General features: G+C 41.2%; 1 protein-coding gene and 1 non-coding gene across 2 annotated transcripts in view; both read left to right on the forward strand.

Annotated features, from left to right (window-relative positions):
• EIF3A (eukaryotic translation initiation factor 3 subunit A) overlaps positions 1–26,577 on the forward strand; it is a 35,092-nt gene extending 8,515 nt beyond the window's left edge. The window contains exons 5-22 of the mRNA XM_061364219.1: positions 809–1,008; positions 2,257–2,465; positions 3,233–3,404; positions 4,377–4,481; positions 4,975–5,073; positions 5,778–5,894; positions 6,831–7,016; positions 9,853–10,200; positions 10,728–10,832; positions 12,555–12,668; positions 12,942–13,064; positions 13,567–13,720; positions 14,245–14,429; positions 16,149–16,237; positions 20,701–21,491; positions 22,808–22,982; positions 23,528–23,697; positions 25,300–26,577. Of these exons, the coding sequence (XP_061220203.1) occupies positions 809–1,008; positions 2,257–2,465; positions 3,233–3,404; positions 4,377–4,481; positions 4,975–5,073; positions 5,778–5,894; positions 6,831–7,016; positions 9,853–10,200; positions 10,728–10,832; positions 12,555–12,668; positions 12,942–13,064; positions 13,567–13,720; positions 14,245–14,429; positions 16,149–16,237; positions 20,701–21,491; positions 22,808–22,982; positions 23,528–23,697; positions 25,300–25,541 (3,584 nt within the window). The 3' untranslated portion in view covers positions 25,542–26,577. The remainder of the gene's footprint in view (positions 1–808; positions 1,009–2,256; positions 2,466–3,232; positions 3,405–4,376; positions 4,482–4,974; positions 5,074–5,777; positions 5,895–6,830; positions 7,017–9,852; positions 10,201–10,727; positions 10,833–12,554; positions 12,669–12,941; positions 13,065–13,566; positions 13,721–14,244; positions 14,430–16,148; positions 16,238–20,700; positions 21,492–22,807; positions 22,983–23,527; positions 23,698–25,299) is intronic.
• LOC133218134 (small nucleolar RNA SNORA19) lies at positions 5,441–5,573 on the forward strand. The gene has a single exon (XR_009727063.1). It is a non-coding gene; the product is annotated as a small nucleolar RNA SNORA19 (small nucleolar RNA).
• Positions 26,578–27,102: the final 525 nt, after the last annotated feature.

A 27,102-nucleotide genomic window follows, 5' to 3' on the forward strand; every position in this document is an offset into this window, starting at 1 on the left:
CTGTAAAAAGTGACTTTAGAAGAATGGATACTTATATGTTCATCTCTCCTAAAAGGTGAGAGATGAGCAGAAAAATGTTTTCTTTTGTATGTATAACTTGTGGCTCTGTATCTTTGAAAAAGAGTCTTAGATTTTTAACCCTGGATCCATATTTTGCAAGTACATTAGGAAGGATGACTGTGAGATGGGTTCTGGGTGCTTTAGTGTATTGAAGTCTTTGTGCTGCAATGTCAAGACTTCCTTTTTGTGCCTGTTTCTGGTAGCAATACCTTAGAATATTCAGAGGGAGAATGGCAAAGTGAAAACAGATTTTTGAGAGGAGCTAACAGGAACAAAGACAATTTTGGTTTTCCTGTGTCATTTCCAGTCATTTGAAAGCTTAATTCATCTTTAAATGATTTGAGAATTGTTTTCCCTATATTTTACAAAGCCAAAACCTGAATTCATGCCATTCACAGAGTTTCATTTGCACTTAGTTCAAAATAGAAGCTGGAATCCCTGCTTAAAACAGAACATTTTAAAAAAACTCAAAGTATTCCCTTTACTCGATCAGGTTAATTATGTGGAAACATCTTAATTTTTCCAGGTGAAACTGGAAGTGCTCTGTATTGTCACTAACTCATCATGTGTGACAGATTGCATCTTCTTTTATACGTTTTTGAGTTGTAAATGAAAATTGTTCAAATGTACTGCTTTACATACTTGAATCCCATTCAGAACTACTACAGAGTCACCACTTAAGGTCCTTTCTAACCCCAACCATTCTATGATTACTGAGCATGCTTCCTTTATCTTGTTCGTTTTGCAGCTTTCAAGTTCTGCCTGCAGTACACACGCAAAGCTGAGTTCCGTAAACTCTGCGATAACCTGCGGATGCACCTGGGGCAGATCCAGCGTCATCACAACCAAAGCACAGCAATCAACCTCAACAACCCTGACAGCCAGTCCATGCACCTGGAGACCAGGCTGGTGCAGCTTGACAGTGCTATCAGCATGGAGCTGTGGCAGGTATGCAGCAGGGCTCCTGAAATCACGCTCTAGACTACAACCTTTCCAGAATCTGTTCCACGCAGATCATATTTCATGGTATATACTCCAAGGTAAAGACAGAATAAAAGCTAAAGACTAATGTTTTAGTATCTAGAATGTGGTACTACATGCATATTGAATACGTAGTCTGATGTACTTGGAGTACTGTGAGCAGTTCTGGTGTCCTCAGCGTAAGGAGGACATGGAGCTGTTGGAGCAAGTCCAGAGGAGGCCATGAGGATGATCACACAGCTGGAGCACCTCCTGTGTGAAGACAGTCTGAGAAGGTTGGGGCTGGAAGAGAGAAGCTGCATGGATACCTTATAGCAGCCTTCCAGTGTCTGAAAGGGGCCCACAAGGATGCTGGATAGGAACTCTTCATTAGGGACTGTAGTGATAGGACAAGAGGTGATGGGTTCAAACTGAAACAGGGGAAGTTCAGGTTAGATATAAGGAAGAAGTTATTTACTGAGAGGGTGGTGAAGCCCTGGAACAGGTTGCTGAGAGAGGTGGTAAAAATGCTCCATCCCTGGCAGTGTTCAAGGCCAGGCTGGACAGAGCCTTGGGTAACGCGGTCTAGTGTGAGGCATCCATGCCCATGGCAGGAGATTGGAACTAGGTGATCTTAAGGTCCTTTCCAACCCAGACCATTCCATGATTCTGTGTTCCTGCACAGCATTTCAGACCAAGCTTCTGCTGGTAGTAGTAAATGGTAAAGTATCTGAAGTTACTTTGAGTTGTGAAAGTGAGAAGTTGGTGATGACACCTTCACCTCTTGCCATTCTGCATTCTTGCAGCCTACATCACTGGGAGGTGATTGGTACACATTAATGTCTGCTACTGGCCTGGGGCCCCAGCATTGCTGCTGCCTTATATTACTGTCCAGCCAGGGAGAGCATTATCAAAGCAAATTATTCCAAGGTGCTTTGCTTTACCAGCCTTTCTAATGAGAAATTCCTTAAAAAGCCAAAGGTTGTCTCTTCTGGGGGGGTTTGTGAATTTGAGAAATGTTCTCTGTTGTCTTGTTTCCAGATGAGGTATGCAAGTAATTACATGTGAGGCATTTCCAAGTATGTCTGTATTCTTAGGGAAACTATATCCATGTTTGATCACAGAAGTGATTTTTATGAAAAACCATAAAACCACTAAAATGTGTATTTTCCCCATTTTTGGGTGTTGCAAACAGCTTCCTTAAAGTATGTATTTGTTGTTTGGTTTTTTACTTAGGAAGCTTTCAAAGCAGTGGAGGATATTCATGGGCTGTTTGCGCTGTCTAAGAAACCACCCAAACCACAACTGATGGCAAATTACTATCACAAAGTTTCAACTGTCTTCTGGAAATCAGGAAATGCTCTTTTCCATGCGTCCACACTTCACCGACTTTACCACTTATCAAGGGAAATGCGAAAGAATCTCACACAAGAGGAGATGCAGAGGTGGGGAAAGAGAGTTCGTGTGATCTTACTTTCTATTTTTAGCCACGTAAGTTCAAAGATAAACTAAATTGCACCCCAGAAGAAGGTGTTGACATGTATTGCTGTGAGCAGCTCTGCTTAAAGTGGCCAGTACTAATTGCCTCTAAAGAACCCTGGAGCAAGAAGGACATTTAACAGAGCTGTGAGGGTGCTGAGGCGCTGGCACAGGGTGCCCAGAGAAGCTGTGGCTGCCCCATTCCTGGCAGTGTTCAAGGCCAGGTTGGATGGGGCTTGGAGCAACCTGCTCTACTGCAAGGTGTTCCTGCCTGTGGCAAGGGGTTGGAAGTGAATGAGTTTTAAGGTCCCTTCCATCTCTGAGATGAAAATGCACATCTGACTTGCACAGTAAATTGTAAAAATTGATGCAATTAATATGACTGATACGGATTTGCAGCTGAAATAAGTTTTTAAAGTTGCTGCTTTCTGAAGATTTAATTATGTAGTATTTTGATATATTTACAGTGGTGGCTTAAGTTTCTCTATAATTTCTGTGTATATACACACATATGTAAGTAATGAAAAGATGTTATCAAAATCTTCCCCCTGGTTGCTGAAGAAGACTGTATTCTGTACTCTTATCACACAGCCAGTGTCTTCTTTGTTAGTGCTGGTATTTTTACACAGTGCATCATGACTGCTACTCATTCCTTCTCTTGAGTTGGCACATCTGTGAAAAGGAATTAATGTTCTCTTGCAGCTCATCATTTGTGGTTATGCTTTGTCAACAGGATGTCTACTCGAGTCCTTTTGGCCACTTTGTCCATTCCTATCACTCCTGAGAGAACGGACATTGCCCGTCTTTTGGATATGGACGGGATCATCATGGAGAAACAGCGACGTCTGGCAACCCTCTTGGGTCTTCAGGCCCCCCCTACACGTGGTAGTCTCATAAATGATATGGTAGGTAGTGGTGTTGAGATGAGCAGCTTTGAACCACTGGTTCCTCTTCTTTTCCTTTTAGAGCCCTGCTTAGTTACGGGACAGCAGCTCGAGTTACAACAGCTCTATGGTTAACTGTGTGACTTAGGGCATAGTGCTAGCATTTCAGATTCACAAGAAGGACTGTTTGGAAATGGCAGCAATAACACAATGCTTGTGTGCACTAAGGAGTTGAATCCCTTATGTCACCCAAGCAACAAATGTTCCTTTGAGTGTCTGAGGGTTCTGAAAGGGCTGTGAGCTAGAACTTTGGGCTTTTTTCCCTAATCTAAGGTGTGTGATTAACTGAACCAAGTTTTAAATGTATCTTGGATAAGCACAGGTCAGATATTAAACATCAGACTGTAAGGGCTTAAGTGATTATGAAATCTTATGTTTAACTTAACATGAAGGGAGGCTGTATTTCTCCTCCTTCCAACCTTCATAAACAAAATCAGGCATTCAGTCACAGTCAGGTATCTTCAGAGGATGATGAATTTCTTGCAGTCATTTGCATGCACACCTGTAACTTACATTTAAGGTTCATTTTACAGTTTACATTAATTCTTCTTATATTTCTCCAGTTTGCCTTAAAACCAGAATTTAAAGCTTCAGAAGTTTCCTCATGAACTGAGATATGTGGGTTGAGTTTGGATGTGGGCCTACGTCTGTGTAGTAGGGCTGTGTCTTAGAAACAGCGAAGTTGAGGGTAGTACTCTGGTCTAAATATCTGTCTTGCTTATATGGTTTTTTGTCTACTTTTCCATTTTTAGCTATAGTTAAGTGGTGTAGTGTAGAGTTATTGCCACTGCCATTAAGGATGCTGTAATAAAAAAGAAGTTAAAAGGTACATGTAGTGTCTATTTAACTTCTTAAATTTAAAATTCTTAAAGTATAACTTGTTAAAATTGTATTTATTGAGATCTTTGCATTTTTTGTTGTTGTTGCCTGTAGGTAAGGTTCAACGTGGTTCAATATGTTGTTCCAGAAGTGAAAGAACTTTACAACTGGCTTGAAGTAGACTTCCACCCGCTCAAGTTATGCAGCCGTGTCAGCAAGGTAAGTTTTATAGCTCTGTGTATACAGTAATTGCTCTTGACTAACATTGATTTGTGGAGGAGGGTTGGTGGGAAGTGGAAAAATACACCAGTGACTGTTCTTACTATTAAAATGTAGATTATTGGGAGGTAGAATAATGTGATGTTGATGGCGCTAATGTAAATTCTGCAATTGCTGAAGCACATCACGTTCTTTTTCTTTGATAGTGGGAACAAAGAGACTTGAGGTGCTAAAAAGAACTTGAAGGTAAATTAGCAGCGTGGTAAATGTTGCCACTACTGTCAGTCGCCTTCATACAAAATATGTCAGGAATCCATTATAAAGTGTTCTGATCGAAAGATACACTGCAGAAAACAGTGTAGTAGCTGGACAGAGGTGCTGTTTTTTCATGAGCTGTAAAACTGCAAGTATTTAAGAACCACGCTTCTTAAACTTTAATGGTGAAGTTTGTAAGGGTTGATGCAGATAGAGTAACTTTTCAGAATTTTGATAGGTTCTGAACTGGGTGAAGGACCAAGCTGAGAAGGAACCTGAACTGCAGCTCTATGTGCCTCACCTGCAAAACAATACCATCCTCCGCCTTCTGCAGCAGGTACGAGTAAAGAAAACGTATGTTCTCGAGTATGCAGAAGTTAGAAAATGCCTTGGAAGAACATCAAGTTGGAAACTTCCATGCTGAAGTAAAAATTTTCCATCAAATAGAAACCCTTTGTGATTTTGAAATACCTTTTTTTGGGTATACGACCTGTGTCTTTGGGTTTGTACATCATTCAGATACAGCTGTAGTAGCTGTACTTAGTAGTGGTTGCATACAGTGCTGGAATATCTTGCCTAGATTTTCTTCATTATGGATCTCTGAGGTCTTATTTAAGGTAATCCATTATTTCTTCAGACTGTTTTTTGGAGTAAGCTCTGGGTGGGATATTTCAGTGGGGTTTTTGCATCTAGGTGTTGTATAAATGCACATTTCATTGACCTGCTTTCATTACAAGTGATGAGCAGTGTTATTTCTGGTGTGCTAAAGAACTAGTTGAAGGCTAATTAGCAGCATAGCTGTATGTAGCTACTGCTGCCAGTCTCCTTCATACAAAGAAGCCATTCAGAATGGCTTTGAATCTTAGCTTAAGTTTGACTACAGCACAGATACAAAATCCTGAAAGAATATTTACAGTTGTATTAATATGTATACAGTAATTTCTTGGCAATTTACTAAGCTTTATAGCTTATACAACAGCTCTTTATTTCTGATCTCTTTTTTACTGAAGGAAAACACCTAATACTTGTGTTCACATTCAGGTGGCCCAGATTTATCAAAGCATTGAATTTTCTCGCCTGGCCACCCTGGTTCCTTTTGTTGATGCTTTCCAGCTGGAACGCAATATTGTTGATGCAGCCAGACATTGTGACTTACAAGTAAGTTCTTCTGTGATTCATGTATATGAATCATATATGGATTCATGTGTGTTACACTGGATGAAAGCTATCTGGTTGACATTGAACCCAAGGAAGACAATTGGCTCTGAGAGATGGATATAAACTAGAGTAAAATGTGACAATATATTAAGAACTGATGATTATTTACATTTTGATGTCTGTTTTTGATTTAGGTCAACAACTGTTAATGTAAAGTCCAGTAGAAGTAAAAAGTTGAAATGAAATTTGCTGAAACTTGCCCTGTGAGCCCCAGTCATTGAATCCAGCATATCCTGAAGCAAGTCTAACAAATAGGGATGCAAATTTCTGGCTATGCTGCGTTAGTTGTGCAAGACTGAAGAGTTGAGCAGTTGCTAATGTGGTTTTTTATCTAACCAAGTGACTGAAGGAAGCCACCAGTGTCTGAAATGTGCACTGATGTCTGAGATGTTTCAGCTGCTGTTGAAGATTGCCTTGTTGGTAAAGTTGTGTGTATTGAAAGAGTGGCAGCCTGTAACGAAATGTTTAAGCTGGTGATGAGATACAAGTAGGTTTTAGTTGAGGTTCCTTAGTATTTATCCATTTAGGTTTTTAGATAAAGCGTAGTTAATTCATTTTGGTTAACACACAATTTTGGCTTATATTTTAGATGTGTTGATATTGTCTGTGTTAAAGTCAGAATTCTTGTTTGGTGTATTACTAATGTGGAGGAAGAGGAAAGAATTTGTCATGCAGTGCTCTCATTTGATAGAACTGTTGTTCAGCCTCTTCCAGTGATGCTTTTTGTTTGTGTGGGTTTTTTGTAAACACCATGGAAATCAAACAAACTTCTATTCAGAGTAATTTCTGCTTTGAGCATCTGTTGACTCATACTGCTCACAGGCAGAGCAACAGAGAAATTGTTTAATACAATCCTTCCTATTTTTTCCTCCAAAGGTTCGCCTTGATCATACCACCCGGACACTGAGTTTTGGCTCAGACCTGAATTACAGCACTAGAGAAGATGCTCCACTAGGCCCTCAACTACAAAGCATGCCTTCTGAGCAGATCAGGAATCAGTTGACTGCTATGTCCTCAGCTCTGGCTAAAGCTCTTGCAGTCATTAAGCCTCCTCACTTACTGGTAAGTCACTTTTAAGTCTTCTTGAAGTGGTGACAGGTTCTGACATTTCCCCCATGTGGGTTGTGTGATGTTTATCTGTTACCCTTATGGAGCCTTTTGCTTGTCTGACCAAGTGCTGCTTCCTGTAACCTGTTCTCAGTGCAGTGGTGATCAGTATTGCTATGCCTGTCCCCTCCCTTCAGAACAATTGATCCTGGAGGTGTTAATGTATACAAATGTAGTGTAACATGAATGTATTTAGTAATGACCAAGTATCTTCTGCATCTGTTACATAGTCATCTGGTCTAATAGACCTAAATTTTCTGGTTTAGCAAGACAACCTTTTGAAGTTGTGAGATCATAATTGAAGGAGTTACTAGTTTGGCTTTCCTTGACAGGAGAGGCAGTGAGCTATCTGATGATTAATTTAATGTGACATTGCAAGGCTCCGAGTAGGTACATTTTGGTATTTACTCAAATCCTTGTACATTTTGTGGATGGGTTATTTTCAGAAGTGTGTTGCTCTGTTTTTTGGAGCATTCTGGTAACAGTCTCTGATCTAATTGGACAATAATGTTGGGCTGCATTTCTATACTTGTGGAAATAAAAGTAGAAATGTAAGCTAGTTACTAAGCTTATATGGTAATGAACTTGTTATCTCAGATTTTAATTTCATTTTTTTCAGCTGTTTGTGCTTATGAAGAAGCAGTCATTCTTAAATGCACCCAATTAGTTAGTTTAAAATGTACACAAGAGTCTTGAATTTATATTGCCAGTGTTGAATATATGAGGTTTAGGATATACCAAATAGTAACTTACCCATAGATAGCCCTACAGAGGCAGGATTTGTTTAATGCACTTTTGAAAATCCAAGAGCCTGCTTTCTTTATTCTTCCTGGAGAAACTGCTGTTGTGAAGAACCTGGAATGTAACTTCATGGTGGAATCCAAAAACATGAACAAAAGATCCCACAACGCAAGACCTGATCTGTCCTTGTTCACTGCCTGTCCTCACTGGGGCTGGTGGCTTCAAGGTCGGACTCAGGGATGAGCTCACATTTCAGGTTCTCCAGAGCGCTGTAGGTGTAAAATCAGTCTCAGATTTCCAGCATGCTTTGGTTGTGGCAAGTTCAACCTTCACTTGTCTTTAAAGAGCGGTGGTAATTCCTTCTTTTGCTTTATGTTTGCGAAAGATTTAATAGAAAACATATACTTTTTCCATCTGGAAGGCTTATAGCAAGATGTCCATGTTAGATACTTTATAGGGGTTGCAACACTAAGTAACATTGTTAAGGTACAAGCACACAAGTAGGACTATATCATGACACCTGTATACACCTGATTAACACCTTTATAGTGTTTAAGATAAAAATACTTCCATGTAAGTTTTCCCCTAAAAAGATTTTATTAGTGATTGCTATTAGATTGTTGATGTGAAAGAAGAAACATGCTTCAGCTGTACATTCATAGGTAGAAATGACAAATGGTCTTATACTTCATATTAGTACAATTAGCTGAATAAAACTAAAGTGCTAGTAATTACAGTTGTAAGACAGGAGTACAGTATCAAGGTTAACATCAGTCTGTGTGGTTAGAGAAGCTACAGAATAAGTTGATAACTTTTTTCCTTGTTACTCAGGTCAAAACCTCACATTTTTCAGGTGCTTAAAACTTAAAAATCTGTCAGATTTGTTACGATTCACAAAGCCATTGCATTCATCTAAAGCTTCTGATTCTTTAGTTTCTGGCACCTCTGTTTATCTTTAAATGCTTTCAGATCTGCACTGAAGTACAAGTGTATCAGTGTTTTTGTTGAATGCTGTAGAAGTGACAGAGTACTAAAAATACCCTGGCGGTAGGTCACATTTCAGGAGCAGCATGACTGAGGAAGTTCAGTGAGCTGCTCAGGCTGCAGTGCTTTGCTGCTTGCTGGGGTGATTAAAATGGGCAGCTCCATGAGCTGGCACAGTTATACCTCTCCAGCCTGAATCTCTACACAGATCTGTATAGGTTCTCTGGAGGAGAATGGGGAGGTGGTGAGGAGGCTGCTTAAAGAACAGCCTCGTGTCTAGAAGTGTAGTGCTTTTTATAACTTAATTGGAAAGGGTTTATATACAACGTTTATATCTAAATTGTTGACTCATCTGTTCTTCATCATCTCACAGATAGTGCTTTGTGTCAGGATATTTTTCTCTTTATGTTAGCATGTTTGGAAAGAAAAAAACCTTTAAAAACAACGGAGCTTTGGTGTAATACAGTTTATGTGGGGCTCGACTTGCTGACACATGCAAAGACAAAATCAGTTGAGCTTCCCACCCCTTGTTCAGTTAGACTCTTAAATATTAGTAATAATATTACTAATTTTGGACAGAAGAAGGAGTGAAACTCGTAGCTCAGATGTGTTACAGAATATTGTCTTTTATAGACAACTTTCTTGTCAGTTGATACTACCTTGTGTGCCACTTGGATAAGTGATTATTTTCAGGTTAGATATAAGGAAGAAGTTCTTTACTGTGAGGGTGATGAGTCGCTGGCCCAGGGTGCTCAGGGAAGTGGTAAATGCTCCATCTCTGGCAGTGTTCAAGGCCAGGCTGGACAGAGCCCTGGGTGACATGGTTTAGGGTGAGGAGTCCCTGCCCATGCAGGGGGTTGGAACTAGATGATGTTAAAGTCCTCTCCAACCCAAACCATTCTATGATTCTATGATTAGATTGGCCATTGCAGCTTTATTTCCATGCAGTTGGCACATTTGGAGAATAAAACTAACTCTGAGGGTGTTTTGAGAAGCATTTGCTGTGCTTTGTGCATTTTAAAGAGATACTCTACACATCATTGTTTTATTCTTAATTTCATTTCAGCAAGAGAAGGAGGAGCAGCATCAGCTGGCAGTCACTGCCTTCTTAAAGAACTCAAGGAAAGAGCATCAGCGTATTCTTGCACGTCGCCAGACTATAGAGGAAAGAAAAGAGCGCCTGGAAAGCTTAAATATACAGCGTGAAAAGGAAGAACTGGAACAACGTGAGGCAGAGTTGCAGAAAGTGCGGAAGGCTGAAGAAGAGAGACTGCGCCAGGAGGCGAAGGAGAGGGAGAAGGAGCGTATCCTGCAGGAGCATGAGCAGATCAAAAAGAAGACTGTTCGGGAGCGCTTGGAGCAGATTAAAAAGACCGAACTGGGAGCCAAAGCATTTAAAGATATTGACATTGAGGTAGAAAACGTGATGTTTTATGATTTTATGCTTTTGGTGTTATATTGCCAGGCTGTTGGAATGTCATTTATGTAGTTTTAAACTGTAACTGCTCTTAGAAACAGTCTCTTAAAAATGAGAGTTTGACACTTAATGCTTGGACTTGATGATCTTAAAAGTCTTTTCCAACCCAAATGAGTCTAAGTAAATCTTACTTCTGAGTTTGGATGGGACCTTTTTTCCCTGGAGGAATTAAATCCAGCTATGTTTGGGCATTTATGTTTGGTTGGTTGAATGGTATAGAAATACAAACTAGGCCTGCAGATCCAGTTTTGTAGAAACTGGACTGTGTCTCAATTAGAAATAAAGATACAAATGCTGTAGAGTCTTTAAAATATAAAATACTCTTCCAGAAGAGAAACTGAGAATGTGTCTGAAGCAAATTAAAAGTTAAGGGTAGAACTGCAGAGAAGCTGAAATAAATGAAACAGCAAAACAGCAAAACCAGTTTGCTTTATTTTGCATTTGATAACTTTACTTGGTTGTAGGATCTTGAAGAACTGGATCCTGACTTCATTATGGCTAAACAAGTTGAACAGCTGGAGAAAGAAAAGAAGGAACTTCAGGAACGGCTGAAGAATCAGGAGAAAAAGGTACAAAGCACGAAGGGTACAAACCCATGGCTATACAATGCTTTAGTTAGTGTTTATGAACTCCTATGTGGAGATACAGATACCTAGATATAATACTGTTGTTGAAAATGTTACTTTTCCACACTAAAAAAGGTAAACATGTTATAAGGCAATTGGGTTTCTGGTATCAGTGCACAAATGTGTTCTAATGAACGGAGTTGATTTGAAAAAGGATTCTCGAGGTCTTTGTGAGCTGAGTCTTGGTTGGGAGACTTGTAATTGGAACATGCTGAAAGAAGTTGAGGCCATTACAGAGAAACTGAATTGATTTGTTGCATTCCTCACTAAAACAGGAAATGCCACTGCTAGAGCTCTTCTAGATGGCAGAAGAGGACCTGCCTGAAACTTGAGTGGCTATAAAAGCGTAAGGAGCATGTTGTCATAGTAAATAGAAATACATAACCTGGGCAAGGTGAAACGTGCCCAGGACTTCTAGCTGTATTCAAGAATGAAGAAGAGGTTACATGTTACAGTTGGTTATTCAGGTCACTTAAAACTGGCTTGATAACTAGAAAGTGGCAAATTAGTTAAAAAGGTTCCAGTGAGGATCTTTTTGCTGCAGGCTATAAATCTGATGGTCACACTGGGCAAAGTAGCAGAAAATACATTAAACAATAGAATTAGTCACCTGGGTAAATAGGATCTATTCGGAAAGATCAGCACAGCTTCTATAAAAACATAAAAGCATTCAAAGCTAGGGTTCCTCTTGGAGTTTTCTGAAATGAACAAAACAGTAAGGGTGATCTGATCAGTGGAACTAAGTTGGATTCTCCAGAAAGCTTTTTACAGAGCTGTTCACACAGGAAAATTTCAGCAAAGCAGCTGTGGGATAAAAGAGAGTCTTTGAATGATGTTCTGTTTAATAGATACGAAATATCTCATGTAGGGAAAGCATAAAAAATTAGCCCAGATCTGTAGCTTTATGTATTGAATGATAGGTTCCAAGTTTAATGTTCTTACTCAGAAGAGAGAACTTGGTTCTTCTGCATCTCTGATCTGTACCTCAAGACAGGATGCAGTTGAACTGGGAGTTTGAGAGGAGGGATTACCAGTGATGCGGATTGGCTTCTGTGCAAGAAATGTCTGTGTAAAATAGTACCCCTATGTCTGAAAGATTTCTAGAGGGGGGATGTGGTACCAGTCTCTAAGAGTGTACCTGGTGTAACAGCTGATGGTGGGGAGCAGTTGTTTTTACACTGACTGCAAGGAATAGTGAACCAGGAAACTAGTAGGAGCCATATTCAGAACTACTTGCAGGTAGAAGGTGGGTCTTCGTGCTGTGAGCCATGGACACAGGAGCTCTTTCCAAAGTACATTGTTGCATATGAAAACCTTCTATGAGTTCAAAAGAACAAGAGGAGAAATCCACCAATGACTTAAATACAAAAGAATTTCAAAACAGGCAATGCTGGGAGCTGGAAATTGATAATGTTGAGAGAGTATTGTATACATGCCTGTCTCTGTTCCTGCATCCTTGCTTAGGAGTGCATTTAAGTGCCAGCAGGAGAGGCAGGTTCTTGGTTAGGTGGACCTTTGACGTGGTCCAGTATGGTTGTTATTCTGTAACAACAGTACATATTGCAGAAGTCTCCAGATATTGGGCTTTTCTTTGGGGCGTGCTGGAGTCTGCCAAGATCTGGTCTTTGCATTGAGACATGCTAAAGGTGTGTTTTCTTTATTCAGATTGACTACTTTGAAAGAGCCAAGCGCTTAGAAGAAATTCCTTTAATAAAGACTGCATATGAGGAGCAGAGAGTGCATGATATGGAGCTGTGGGAGCAACAAGAAGAAGAAAGGGTAAGATGGTTTTTGTTGGATGATAAAGTCCATTAGTGGTGAATGAAAAATACTGGGGTTTGCACTTCTTTCTTCCCCCAGCTCAATCCGAGGGAAGAAACTGATGTAAAGAGTGAAGTGTTAGCTTCACAGTTTCATTGTGCTAGTGGGCAGCAGTGTCTTCTGCCTTAGATCTGAAAGAGGAAAAGATTATTCCTAGTGGCTGAGGTAGATGGAATACAAATATATAGCAAGATTTTACTGTGTAATACTTTGTGTATTTTCTGTTTTTAGATCACCACTTTGCAGTTGGAGCGTGAGAAAGCTCTTGAGCACAAGAACAGACTCTCAAGGATGCTGGAGGATAGAGATTTATTTGAAGCCAGGCTCAAAGCATCACGACGAACAGTTTATGAGGTACAGGAGCTATGGTATTGTAATAAAATGTTCCCCTAAAGTGAGGGAACCTACTTGGATAAGATAATATGCACAATAATATTAAAGCCAAGAAATACTCCTAGGTTTTATAGCTTTGATTATTTGGCCATGTTGCAGCAAGAACTGTTTAAAAAAAGACCCATGAAGCAAGGTATTAAGTTCAATAGCTGCATATGATTCTTTGCAACAGTATAGGTAATTTCTGTATAACTTCAGGTGTAGATAAATTATTCAGGTAATTCCTTTCCTGAAAAAGCAGGTGAAGGACTAGAATTGTACATGGTGATTGTGTTCTACATAGGAGTATATTCCCTTGTATGAAATCAACTGCAGAACAGGTTGCAAGGGCAAGCAGGTGTTTTTCTTCAGCACAGCAAAGTTAATATGCTGCAGTTGGTTTGCTTTTCAGCTTTATTTAGCAATCTGTGTAAGTGTCTAGCTCTTAAATGTTACAGTTCTGGTGTTTCCATGTGTGCTTCAGGATAAGCTCAAGCAGTTCCAGGAACGATTAGCGGAAGAGAGGCGTAACCGCCTGGAGGAGCGCAAGAGGCAGCGCAAAGAGGAGAGGCGCATTACTTACTACAGAGAGAAGGAGGAGGAAGAGCAACGATTACGAGAAGAACAGCTGCTCAAAGGTATTGAAAACGTGATCATTTTGTCCTTTGCATCCTTCACCCATTCCAGATGTGTATGTAGGTAACTCCTGGTTTCCCTGTGTCACGATATTGGAGGAAATCTTCTGACTTTCAGTCAGTGGTGAAAACTCTTCACTGCTATTAGATACTGTACCTTATCTTACCTGATGCACCCTCTGAATGCTTACCTGTGCACATAGAGATGAAGGTAAAGCTGTATAGGAGGAAGAGAAGATGAAAGCTAACGGATGCTTCCTGGCCTCCCGTTCTTCCAGAGAATAAAGAAGGACATAATTTAAGGGATGGTAATGAAAATTATGTCTTTGAATTTAGTCATTTAGTTTGAGTTCTGGCCACTTGTTTGTTCATATCTGAAATAGAATAGAAAGGGAACTTTGGTGTTGGATCAAGAACTTAAGCACTGTAAGCAACTCACACCTTTCTTTATGAATTGCTTTGTCTGGTAGCCAGGTGAAAGGCTTTAGAAAAGGTAATAGAGTGTATGTGTGTTTCTAACTCTGCAGAGCGTGAGGAAAAGGAGCGCATCGAGCGTGAGAAGCGTGAGCAAGAGCAGCGGGAATACCAGGAACGCGTCAAGAAACTGGAAGAACTGGAGAAGAAAAAACGTCAGAGAGAAATGGAAATAGAAGAGAGGGAGCGTCGTCGAGAAGAAGAGAGGAGAGGGCTGGATGACCCGTTCTCAAGAAAGGTGGGTGATACCTGCAGGATTCTCATCTTGTTGTCTGCTCCTTCTTTTGTAGATGACTTGGAAGAAGATGGTAGCATTGAAAACTTACTTTTCGGTTAATTCTGGTTTTGAAGTTGTAGCATAAGTGGCTAACTTAATAAGTCAGGTGATGGTCACTTAGTTTCAGCTCGCTGTCAGCATCTGGAATCTGTAGTTGAGTAATAACGTAAAACAAAGAAACTGCTAAGACCTCCAAGTTGTTTAAATTAATAAAGACTAAAAAGAATATTGAAGAAACCCACCTATTTCATTAACATGAAAGAATGAAAGCTGTATTGACTCTGTAGAAAGCTGTAGTGACTCTTGCCAAAGTCAGGAATTAGAGTAAATCATGAAGGAAAACCCCAGACTAAACATAAAAGCATAGTTTGATAAGAAAGAATAATTAAAACCAAGTGGTGTGTGCAACATTCCCACAAATATAAGCACGGGGGAAATGGTTATCCTACTCCAACAGGAAACAAAAGCTAAAATAAATGCTTAATGATTTAAAATAATGTAACAGAGTACCACAAACCTACGCTCCCACTTTCTCAGAATTTCTCAATAAGAGAACTGGCTTTTAAGTTTCATCCACCATAGCCATAATCTTTGTTTAATGAATACACCATTGAGTGACCCTGTGAAGATAAGTGATCAGAGCCTGTATAAATTGTTTTCATAGTCCATAGTCCAAACACCACTGGTATTTTTCACATCAGAGGTACTCCCAGCCATGGGCACTTGATCATAGGGAGAAGCTGGCTCAGGTTCTGAGAAAGAGAGAGAGATAACTGTACCACTTGAAAAATACCATTTGCAGTTTTGGGATTCTTTCTTTGCTCACTCTGGTTTGTTGGGGTCAGTTCAAAAGCATTTAAACAGACAGTCATGGAGTATTGGGTATGCAAGATCTTGTGCAACCTCTGTATTTCCCTGTATTAAAACTCTGACAAATAAAAACGCTTTTAAAGAGCAGTTTTAAAACCAGAACATCCTGGTATAATGAGGTTGTGTGGTGATGTGAAATCATGTATTTTGTATGGTTTATCTGATTTGCTTCTTGTGGTGGAATTAGGGAATGTGCTAGAAGTAGTTACATGGTTTGTTTTTGTCCAGAAATAGCAAGAGAGAGTTCACCCATATTAAAAAAAGACAATATCTATTATTGCACTGCCCTTCAGCTAAACAACTTGTACAAAACACAAATCCCTTAGCAGTTCTGTGCGTTGGGGTGCTCTGAACAAAGTGGCTACACAGAGCTTTCAGTTTATTCAGTTACATTTTCTGATCTGATTAGAAAGCACAAAAGCAAATAATTCTTTGCATTCATTCGAACCGTCGTTAAGCAGCAGGGAAAGTGAAACTGTTAAAACCTCTTGTTGTGTTCATAGGTGGTAGCTATGGTTCACTGTAGGTATTTATTGTTCATGCATTTGTTCATACACTTTTTAGTGTATTTGCACATATTGTACCCTACTAGTAAAGTATGGCACAAAGGGAAACATAAAGTTAGTTAAGACCATACTTAAGTATGTAACGTAACATAAGTTACTCAAACTCCTGATAGTTCAGTATTATCTACAGTGTGACAGGTAAGTTTTTAAAGCCAAAGTATGCTCTGAAAGGAGTAAATTCTGTGTTGAAAATCTTCATGTTGAAGTATTGAGAGAGAATGTTCTGATTTCTTTTGACTTTCAGGAGTCTCGCTGGGGTGATCGGGAGTCTGAGAGCTCCTGGAGAAGAGGTGGTGAGGCAGAATCGGAATGGCGACGAGCACCAGTGGAAAGGTAATTCCTGAGTTACTGAGCCCCAGTACTGGGCTGAGAATGTGTAGGCTGCTTTGATGGTGTCACTGCTAAAGCTGCACTAACTGAATAATACCTCATGCCTTACTTCTCTGAAAGTTGCCTTTACTGAAACAAATCCTTTGGAAGGATCTCAAAATGAGAGGGAGGATTTATCTTGGAATTCATTCAGATAACATTCCTGGTTAATTTCTGTCCTGCCCAAACGCTGCTATCAGTTGTATAATTGTCGAATGGGGAAGGTTGAGAAGCAAGTGCAGGGATCCTGGATGATGAAGCAGTTTGAGATTTTCCATTTAGAAAACTGAAAGTAATATATAAGGTAAGAGCAGGAAAGTCAAAATTCAGAGTCTTAAAACTATTCAAATCCTGGAGTGAGTCCAGAGCAGAAAATCTGTGCCACAGGTGAAAACAAAGTTCTGAAAGACTATTACAAAGACGAGGAAGGATTTCTGAAGGAAGGTACCTTGTCTTTTAAAAACCAACAACATAGCAAAACCCTGCGAACAAACCCACACAAACCCCCCCAGAAGATACTTGTTCACATGTACATATTTTAGGAGTTCTGGGTATGTTCACCTGTACTGATGGAGGTACCACTCTTTGGTCCAGTTGGCAATATGTTTTGTTGCTTAATAGCCTTCCAGGTAGATAGATTTTTACAAATGTCCAACCCTGATCTCCAGAGCAGCAATTTACATCCATTACGCTTCCTCCAACTCCAGTGAAGCAAATTCATTTACTTTCTCTAGTAATTCCGTCTAACGTTGGAAGAGTACCATCTCTCGATAAGCAAAACAGTCTTTTTCTGTCTTTCCTTAACAGCTGTGTTGCCTTTCTTAGTAGTGATCCACTTTCTTGTGAGTTGCAACATTAAAAATCAAACTCCTGGGTGAAGCCTTGAGCTATTAACATATAGCAGAAGTGTTTAATGCGTCTAATTATATGCTTCAGTGTGATCTTCCCCCCACCACACACACAGTGATACATGTGACCCATATTAATCTATGAATCATTATAGCGTAGAGTTTTTCTGAACAAGTGTTGTCTTAGTCATTTTGGAAGCCATGGCTGCCCCATCCCTTAAGTGTTAAAAAAACAGGACAAGGGGGATGGCTTGAACCTGCCAGAGAGAGACTGAGATGAGCTCTTAGGCAGAAGCTCTTCCCTGTGAGGGTGCTGAGGCGCTGGCACAGGGTGTCCAAAGAAGCTGTGGCTGCCCCATCCCTGGCAGTGTTCAAGGCCAGGTTGGACACAGGGGCTTGGAGCAAGCTGCTCCAGTGGAAGGTGTCCCTGCTCATGGCAGGGGTTGGAGCTGGAGGAGCTTTAAGGTCCCTTCCAACCCAAACCAGTCTGGGATTCTATGATTTCTCATCCAGCTTTTATAGAAATCAAGCTGAGTGACTGCCAAAAGGTTAAAATTAGGCATGTTTTGCACTAGTACGTAGCATGTTCAATAAAACTTTCCTTCTGTCTTTTACTAAAAGGAATATACTGAGGAATACTAGAAGGAAATACCAATAGCAGTCAAAACTAGTAACTCTATGGAATTTCAACTCAAGCAGTGTTTCTTAACTATTTTATTTTTTGCTGAACTTAGGAAATAACAAAGTGATGAGGCCCAGACATAATTGCAGTGAAAGGTTTAATGCTTCATTCTTCAGTAGCCTCATTCTACCTTCAGTTGGATTTTAATTCTGAAGAGAAGTATATTGAATACAAAGACAGCGGTGCAAACCTCACGCTAAGTAAAGTAATTCCAAAGTGTATTCCTAAATTGAGTGATAAATGCAGTAACAGCATCAGATTTAATTTGCAGCATGTAAGTACACCTATTGGATATATACTGTAAAAAGGCTTTATGGCTGCTAGTCAAGGAGAGAAGCTATAAAATCTGTCTCACGGACAGTGGAAATGGCACAGTCCTGGTATACATGCTGTATTGGTACAGAGATACTTACAGTCGTGGACAACCAATTGTACTAAGCAGCAATCCCCAGAATGCTGGACCCCAGGGGACTAGCATGTTCCAGTGTTAGTCTGTTCCATACCATGGTTCCAGTTACAAGAAAAAGGATTACAGAAAGGCAGAAGAGTCCAGCAAGGGCTGTCTGCCTTTTGGGCAGCTTTACAGTGAGGTGTAACTAACTTGTGAGTATTTGCTTTGTTCCTTCACTATGCAGGAAAGGTTAAAGTTCCCATAAGAAACAAGAGCAAAACAAAACTAACGATGTAAGAAAATAAGGAAGAGAAGAAAGTCAATTCTGATACAGAAAAATATTACAAATATTGTAGCTGGAGAAACAGGTTAACATAGAAGTGCTGTGAAGGAGTTTAATTAAAAGCCAGTTTATTTAAAAGAAAAAGTAACCTCTTGTTCTTTAGATCACAGAAAATCCATAAAATTCTGCCAAGAACTGGGTGCTTGCTCAGGGAGACCATGAAATGGCAACTAATACAGACCTGGTGTTCACTAGACAAGGCAGGGCAGTGTTGCAGGCTTTCCTACTTAGCACAGCCCATTAGAGCTGTTACCAAAACAGGTTGTTATCCCAGAGGGTCAACAAATGTGTATGTGGTTATGGTCAAAAAATACTAAAAGCCAGAACATACAGAAAAGGGGAGTTAACCCCTATTTTATGACTGTGCTGTTTGTGCCTGGGTTAAGACAAGCAAAATGGGTACAAACCTGTCGCTACAGCCTGGATTTGGTCACCAAGTTTGTGCTTTATTTGGTAAAGCCACCTGCAGGCTTTCAGCTCTTGTGGGTCTGTGTGTAGGATTTTGAGAGGTTATTGCAAAATGGAGATAGCAAGTGGATTGCATTGTTAGCAGTCACTGCTGTTCAGTAATGTTCTTAGTATTCATGCTTCCTCTGTTCTTACTCATCTATCAGATGCTGTTTGATTTAATGTCAGTAAACTTTTAAAGTGGGAGTTGGGATTTCTGAGAGGGAAAGAAGGACAAAAGCTGAAATCTGAACACTAAAGTTGTCAAATGAGAAAACACGTAAAACCAACAGAGCTATAATTTCACTTGCAAGCTCAAAAATGGGTTTAAAAATCCCCACCCCCTGAAACAATACCAGAGTATGAATGAATGAAATGCTTGCTCAGTTTATGAATTTTATAACCGTTTCTCTGCATGTCTTTTATGTCAAAATAATCAGGTTTTTGCAAGGAGAAGATGATGCAATTTGAGTCTAAATTGAAGCTAACAATCTCCATGTCTTGTTTTTATCTCACAGTTCAATGGTAATCGCATTCATCCAAAGCTAGGAAATAACACTGCTCCCAGTTCCTTGATTTTTCTTGAGCTGCAGAGTTGTCACAAACTGTTGCCTCTTTGTTCTCACCTCTTGCAGTCCTACATCTGTTGTTTTGTAGCAAGTCCTTGCTGTGCTTTTGTTTGTATTTTAGTGGCAGGGTGGATTTCTTAACCAGGGAGTGGGTGGTGGTTGGTTGTTTGGTTTTGATTTTACTTCTTGAAGCCATGAGATTCAGCCCCAGTGCAGCTTCTCTTGCCAGGGAGCAGGTACCAGTACATCTCTGTGATGTACTGGTCCTTCTTTACTGCTCAGGAACTAGCTTAGATAGGGTGATTTCCTGAAATAAAGAAATTAATCTGGTGATGAAGTCAAGGCGTATGGTCTAAATCTGGGTGTAAAATCCTGTGGACATTGAAGTAAATGGTGCGTCCAGCAAAGAGACAAGAGTGGAAGGCTCTAATTGTTGTTCAGCAGTGTCAGATCTTTCCAGCGTTGCACATCCAAACGTATTTCCAAGATGACTGATGACTCAGTAGCCTAGGGAACGCTACCAGTTCTTCACATCCCACATACATCCCTGGTAAGGAGAGTCTGTGCAAGCACTGCCAGGGCCTGGTGCACCCCGCTCACTGTCAAGCGGTAGCAGTGGGTTGAGTCATGAGTTTACTACATTGTGCAGCTCTGTCTAGTTGGGGGTGCTGGTCAGTGAAAGTATTGCCAATCTCTTGGGCTGGGACTGTGCCAAAACATACGAAAACAGGGATTGGACTAAAGGGTTGGCATGTGAATGAAGAAGGGGGATACTTACTTGATGTGGGGTTTTAATACTGATTCGACTTAGCTTGAGTTTGTTAAATTAGGCTCAGTATAGAAGCCAGACCTCTTCTCTGTTGTTGCAGCAGGTAACCAACAGGGACTGTAGTTACTCCTTCAAACTGTAGTTTTGAAGGAAATAGTAAACTGCTCAGTCTTTACTGAGGCTGTAGGGATGGTGACCTACTGTTTTCCCATAGCAATGAAGGCGGTTAGTGCATTTGAACACTGCATGCTCTGCATATGTGTTTGCAACCACACGCTAAGTGGATACATTCAGAAGTGGCCTTGAGGGGTTTGATTCTGTCTAATATAAAGCTTTCCTGGATGTCAGCTTCTGTGCTCATTCCCTATGGTTTTGTAGAGATTGGCGTCGAGGGGAAGCGAGAGATGATGAAAGATCTTTCCGACGTGGTGATGATCTACCTCGACGTGGTGACGATCTACCCCGACGTGGTGCTGCAGAAGAAAAGGAACGTCCTTCTGTGGATTCAGCAGAGGACAGGCCACCTAGACGTGAAGGGGAGGAGGAGAGACCCCCCAGGCGTGAAGGGGAGGAGGACAGGCCGCCCAGACGTGGATTGGATGAGGACAGGCCGCCCAGGCGAGGTTTGGATGATGATAGAGGCAGTTGGCGGGCTGCAGATGACGACAGAGGTCCCAGGCGTGGAATGGATGACGACAGGCCACCTAGACGTGCTTTGGATGATGACAGGCCACCTAGACGTGCTTTGGATGATGACAGACCACCCAGGCGTGGCTTGGACGATGACAGAGGCAGTTGGCGTGCAGCAGATGACGACAGAGGACCTAGGCGTGGAATGGATGATGACAGGCCACCCAGACGTGCTTTAGATGATGACAGGCCGCCCAGACGCGCTTTAGATGATGACAGGCCACCCAGACGAGGGCTAGATGATGACCGGGGCAGCTGGCGTGCTGCAGATGATGACAGGGGTCCCAGGCGTGGGATGGATGATGACAGAGGCCCCAGGCGCGGGATGGATGACGACAGGATGTCAAGGCGCGATGACGACAGGGGGCCTTGGCGAAGCACAGATGACGACAGGCTGTCCAGACGAGATGATGATCGGGGCCCATGGCGTGGTGGTGATGATTCAAGGCCAGGTCCTTGGAGACCATTTGGGAAACCAGGTAAAATACAGTGATACAATAATCTTCCCTCCAAAGAGTGTCTTAACCCAGTAGGTAATGGGTGTAGTGTACTTGGGGCCAGAGGTGGGAGAATCAGCTCTGAAAACATCTGGATTAATTTGGCTAATGTGGGCACTCTGTTACTTAGTATAATGCAGCCTTTTTGATTTGGTTGAATTAAAGATAAAAGAAGTGCAATGTCAATTGCTTGCTTGGAAGATACCTAAAGGTCACAGAGTAATGGCCGCGTGCAAAAACAAAGTACACAAGTTAAATGCTCTTGATGGGAGAGAAACACTCTTAGCACGCCTCGGTCTCTTACCCTTTCTCCTCTGTATCTGAAATTAACTTCCTCCTGAGGAGGATTTTGATACATCATTGAAGTGGGTCTGGTTTTGAGAGGCCTTTTTTATGTGTACAAAGATATGACTGGTGTTACCATAGTTCTTTTTTGCTTTGGTGTCTACCTTTGTTGAAGATCCTGCTTTGAGCAGGAGATGGTAAGGAATGCGTCAGGAGGTTGTGCACTCCAATCTGAATTACTGTATTCTTGTCTAGTTTATTTCTAGTCTTAAATCATGTTGACAGTGAATAGAACAACTGTTTCCGATTCTTTTTAGAGCTGTTGATGTTTAAATATTAAACATTATTTTTATCTGGTTCTTTTTATTCAGATTTATGTATTCACAGGCACCACATCAACTTCATAGACACTAATTCTGTAATCCAGACCTGTAGGAAAGTTACCATAAATCTCAAAATCCGCACTCCAATAGTTTTCTCCTTTCTCCTCTCCAAAGAAAAAGCACAATAAAGAACTCCCAGTCATAAACAACTGCATGATACTGCAGGATGCACTGTGTAAGCAGGTGGTAAATGAGAGTCTTATTTTAAAGTAGTGCTTTAAAGAACAATAAGCTCTTAAAGTTCTCTTGCCTAAAATCTCTTCCCTTGTAGATTTTCACAAAGAATCTGCTGTCTAAGCTCTAGTCCCTTTACTCCTTCTCATACTGAAGTAAAACCCTTCCTGCGCTTGTTTTGCCCAAGACCCTTGAGAGGTTTGTGCTTTCTGCCTGAAAGCTGCAGTGTTTCAGGCAGAACTGATGGATAAGGTACATAGTAGTATCCTTGTATTATTCTACAGTGTTTTGTGTGTGGCTCCCGCTCAACGTGCACACTTTGTACAGGCATCTTGAGTTGGATCCTCAGAGATGAAAACCTGAACAACCAGTTTCAGTGAGGGAAGTAAAGGGTTCTTTGTCTCCAGGGAGATCAGAGCTCAGGCACGGATTCCTTTCACTGTTTCTTATTTACAGGGGGATGGAGAGAACGGGAAAAGGCTCGTGAGGACAGCTGGGGGCCTCCCCGGGACTCCAGACCTCCAGGAGACCGTGAATGGGATCGAGACAAAGATCGGGATGAAAACGAGAAGGACCGGGAGTTCGACAGAGAGAGGGATTTCGATCGAGAGGATCGTTTCAGGCGTCCCAGGTTGGAGTCCCTGCTTAACGCTCCCACAGTGTTTCTGTTTAAACAGCAGTGCCCTGTTGATAATGGGACCTGACTGAGTGAAAGGAACAGTGTTGGGCTGTATGAAATTAAGTACTTGAAGGCAGTAAGTGGATACAGGCCAGGCTGGATGGGGCTTAGAGCAAGCTGCTCTAGTGGAAGGTGTCCCTGCCCGTGGTAGGGTGTTGGAACTGGATGAGCTTTAAGGTCCGTTCCAACCCAAACCAGTCTGTGATAGTATGGTTCCATGATTTTAGACCTTTTTTTGTTACTTTTAAGACAATGTTAGCTGTTTACAGAAGAGATTCCACAATGCTTTACTGCTTTTAATTTATTTTTAACCTTTTATCAAGAGAATTTCATGTTAGGCCTCAGAAAAACGGAAGAGGTTTTGGAATTATGTCACTATGTTAAAGAGATGCCCGCTGGGCCTGAAGACAGCTGTGCTATGATTTAGCATTGCTGCTTTCCATAGCAAAGGTAAAATCTTAACATTTAGTCTTATTTCGTGTTTTGAATGGCAATAGGGATGATGCTGGCTGGAGAAGAGGACCAGCTGAGGAAACTTCTAGCTGGAGAGATTCAAGTCGTCGTGAAGACTGGGACAGAGGTGGTCGTGACATGAGAGATCGACGTACTGATGACAGAGATACACCCCTCAGGAGAGGACCACCCCCCAGATCTGACCGTGAAGAACGTACGTTTATTGCAGTGACAGGCCAAGGGGAATGGCTTGAACCTGCCAGAGGGGAGACTGAGCTGAGCTCTTAGGTAGAAGCTCTTCCCTGTGAGGGTGCTGAGGCGCTGGCACAGGGTGCCCAGAGAAGCTGTGGCTGCCCCATCCCTGGCAGTGTTAAAGGTTGGACACAGGGGCTTGGAGCAAGCTGCTCTAGTGGAAGGTGTCCCTGCCTGTGGTAGGGGTTGGAACCGAGTGAGCTTTAAGGTCCCTTCCAACACAAACCATTCTTTGTTTCTGTGATCATAAGGCCTTCATGTTACTCTGACAGTGAAAGGATGTGGTAAAGTGGGAATAAATTATATTTTCAGGCACTTAAACACCCTTTGCATAAGCAAAGTGATAGAAAGAAGCTTTAGCATCATTGAGAATTCTTCCTTGAATCTTAACTTTTTTAGTTGCACTCTTTTCTAGCACAGTAGCATTTCACATCTGCAGGGGAAGGATAACATTTGAAGTGTGCTGTTCCCATAGTACTTTTCATGTTCAGGGTGAATGAATTTCTCATACTGAAATTATCAAGACAGACCTCCCAGAAATTTCTGGTTCACTTAAAACTATTCAAGTGTGAGGGGAAACACTTCCAGACAAGGCCCTATGGCTTTCACACTATTAATGCTACTGAGTTTTATGAATAACCTATTATAATTGTAATGATAACCTATTATAATGTGTTTTGAAAGCACAGGAACAGCAATACATTTAGCCTGAAATACCGCATCTCCCAGTTCTGGCATTCTCATGTTCATTTGGTGTGTGCCTCAAGTGTGAGTGGGGGTAGGACATGATATACAGGATCCCAGGGGTGAGGGTTCTCAATGTGAAGATTAGTTTTATCTATATTTTTAATGTATCAAGAGGTTTTTGTGTTTGGCTGCCTGATTGGTGTTGGACACAGCTTTGTTCACACCTAGCTGGGGCAGAGTTCTTAACTCCCTTCTAGTGGACATTAACAGTTCCTCATACAGTAAAGAATGGGGAATGCTGTTACCAGCAGGGTTGTGTAGTTCAGTGCTGTGTAAACCTCTGGTTTCAGGAGGCTGAAGAGTAATTTGCTGTATTTTGAGGCAGTGAACATTTTCCATGAGTGTTTAAGTTAGGATTTTTCCATTTCAGGGCTCAGTCATGGCTCCGTAGACTTATGCATGTCTGAGTGGGAACAGGAGGTCACCAACCATTTCCTCTTGGATTATGGGGAGTTCAGTCAGCTCCTCATCTCTTTGCTTCTCAATTGCATCTCAATGCTTTGTGCTTTTAATTCTAATAATAATAATAATACAAGAATATATTTTTACATCATAAACCCATGTACATCAATAGAACATTCTTACATGTTTTAAAGATGACGCTTGGCTTCCCCACAACAATCCCAAACCTGGAAAGAGGCTCGAGTAGTTCCTGTCCATTACTTCACTATCAAGTTAAACTGCATTTGGCTGTTGTCATCACGTTACCTCTTGGCAGGAGTGAGAATCAGTAAATCAGGCTGTTGGTGGTGGGCATATTTGTTTAAACTGTGCTAGTGGAGCATGACAAAGGTGGTTTTACTGTCTCTCTCTGTAGCAAGCTCGTGGCGACGCGCTGACGACAGGAGAGAAGAACGTGGAGAAGAACGTGAGACAGTTCGGCGCTCGGCCCCTGCTTCTGCTGCTTCCTCAGCTTCTGCTCCCCCAGCAGCAGCAAAGGATCGAGAAAGAGATGGGGAGAAGGAGAAAGGTTCCTGGAAAACAGAGAAGGAACGTGAGCCCGTTCGCCGTACGAAAAACGAGACAGATGAAGAAGGGTGGACCACTGTACGGCGTTAAGTGGAGATCAGCAGAGTTTAACCAATGTTTTAGCTTTGATTTGATGGAATCCACAGATTATATTTGTGCTTATAAACATTCTGAATTGGAATTCTTTAACAAATGTTTTGAGGTAACATGAAAGCATGAGCTTGAATTACTTACTCATATAGATTGATCATGCACAAAACTCACAGCAGAAGGTTGGGAATTGAATGCCAGGATTTGAAATTCCAAACGATGCTTCTTTCATGGGTCACTGGTTGCTAAAATAAAAAGAAGCAAGCCCAATTGTCCTGAGTAGTGCTTCCATCTCACACCAAAACAGGATGACCTTTTCAGTTTTAGAGTGCTTCTTAATTTGGAACGGGGTATTAGCTCCACAGAACATGCATTAAAATCACCTCTGTCCACACAGTGGAAAAAGCAGAGCTAAATGAAGCTCCATAATTAGCCAAAAGATAAGAAAAACAATATAAAAGCCCTCTTTTACCTGGGTATCTTTGAGGGCAGGCGGTTTGAAACATGATTTATTGCTATCTAAATGCAGTAAGTTGTTCAAATTTGACTAAAATAGGATAAACATGAGCATCAGCTGCACTGGGCTGTCTTCTGTAGATTCACTTGAAGCCATGCGCCTGCAAGGCCACTCTGCAGTCATGGTTCCAGTACTATGTTCTGCTGCAACAGGACAACCACCCAACTTCCAGCTTTTACAAACTCAGTGTTTCGGTAAGCATATGGCTGTGTATTTTCTGTTGCCAACATCACAACTGCTTTTCCCATTCCTGGATAATTCATTGCCTTTCAAGGATTTATAAATATTGTCCTATTTAAAATGTGTGTTTTTTGGAGAAATTGTTGAATTTTCCCCCAATTCTTTGTCTTCAGGGTCAACTCTTTCCCTTTCCAAAAAAAAAAGTGATCTGTAGTAATGGCTGTGTTGATTTCAACTTTGGGTGCAGTAACAACGAGCAATTATCTGGTTATACTGAGGCCAACACAGAACTTGCTGCTGTGTGTTTCTTCAACGATAAATAAACAACTTAAGGAATTAGCTGCTGCAGCCTCTTGACTTCTTTCCTGCAAGGTACGTTATGGCAAAACTCTTTCCTGTCCATGTACCTATTTCTGCACTAGATGGAGAACACTGGAATACCTGGGAAAGTTTATTCATTCCTGAGAAACCTGCTTTAATTCTAATGGGTGTGAACAGAAGTTGTAATGCTCTTTGTGTCCTATCATTGCTCTCCTCTGAGTTAGCCAGGACCAGTAGGTTTCTCAGGGAGAGCTTGGTTAGATGTTTGTGCCTTTAGAGCCTGTTACATCATTGCTTGTTGAGTCACAGAATTCCTTCAGAAGAGTGGTTGTTTCTAAGCAAAAAAAAAACAACACTGTGGGTTTTGCTTACCACAGAGTTCCTACAAGGGATGGAACTAGAGAGCAGCAGTTATCCAGTAACAGAAAATATCTATAGGCTTTGGAGCAGTTTGTGCTGCTTTTGTTCAGCTGCCTTTTGCTGTCCTTATATTCTGTGTAAGGGATCACAGGATCATGCCTGCTAAAGGGGACCCAGGAGCTT

The sequence above is a fragment of the Neopsephotus bourkii genome, unplaced genomic scaffold, assembly GCF_033783945.1.
Source record: "Neopsephotus bourkii isolate Nb327-2 ecotype Australia unplaced genomic scaffold, CSIRO-AGI_Nbou_v1 NB_1189, whole genome shotgun sequence".
Classification (NCBI taxonomy): Eukaryota; Metazoa; Chordata; class Aves; order Psittaciformes; family Psittacidae; genus Neopsephotus; species Neopsephotus bourkii.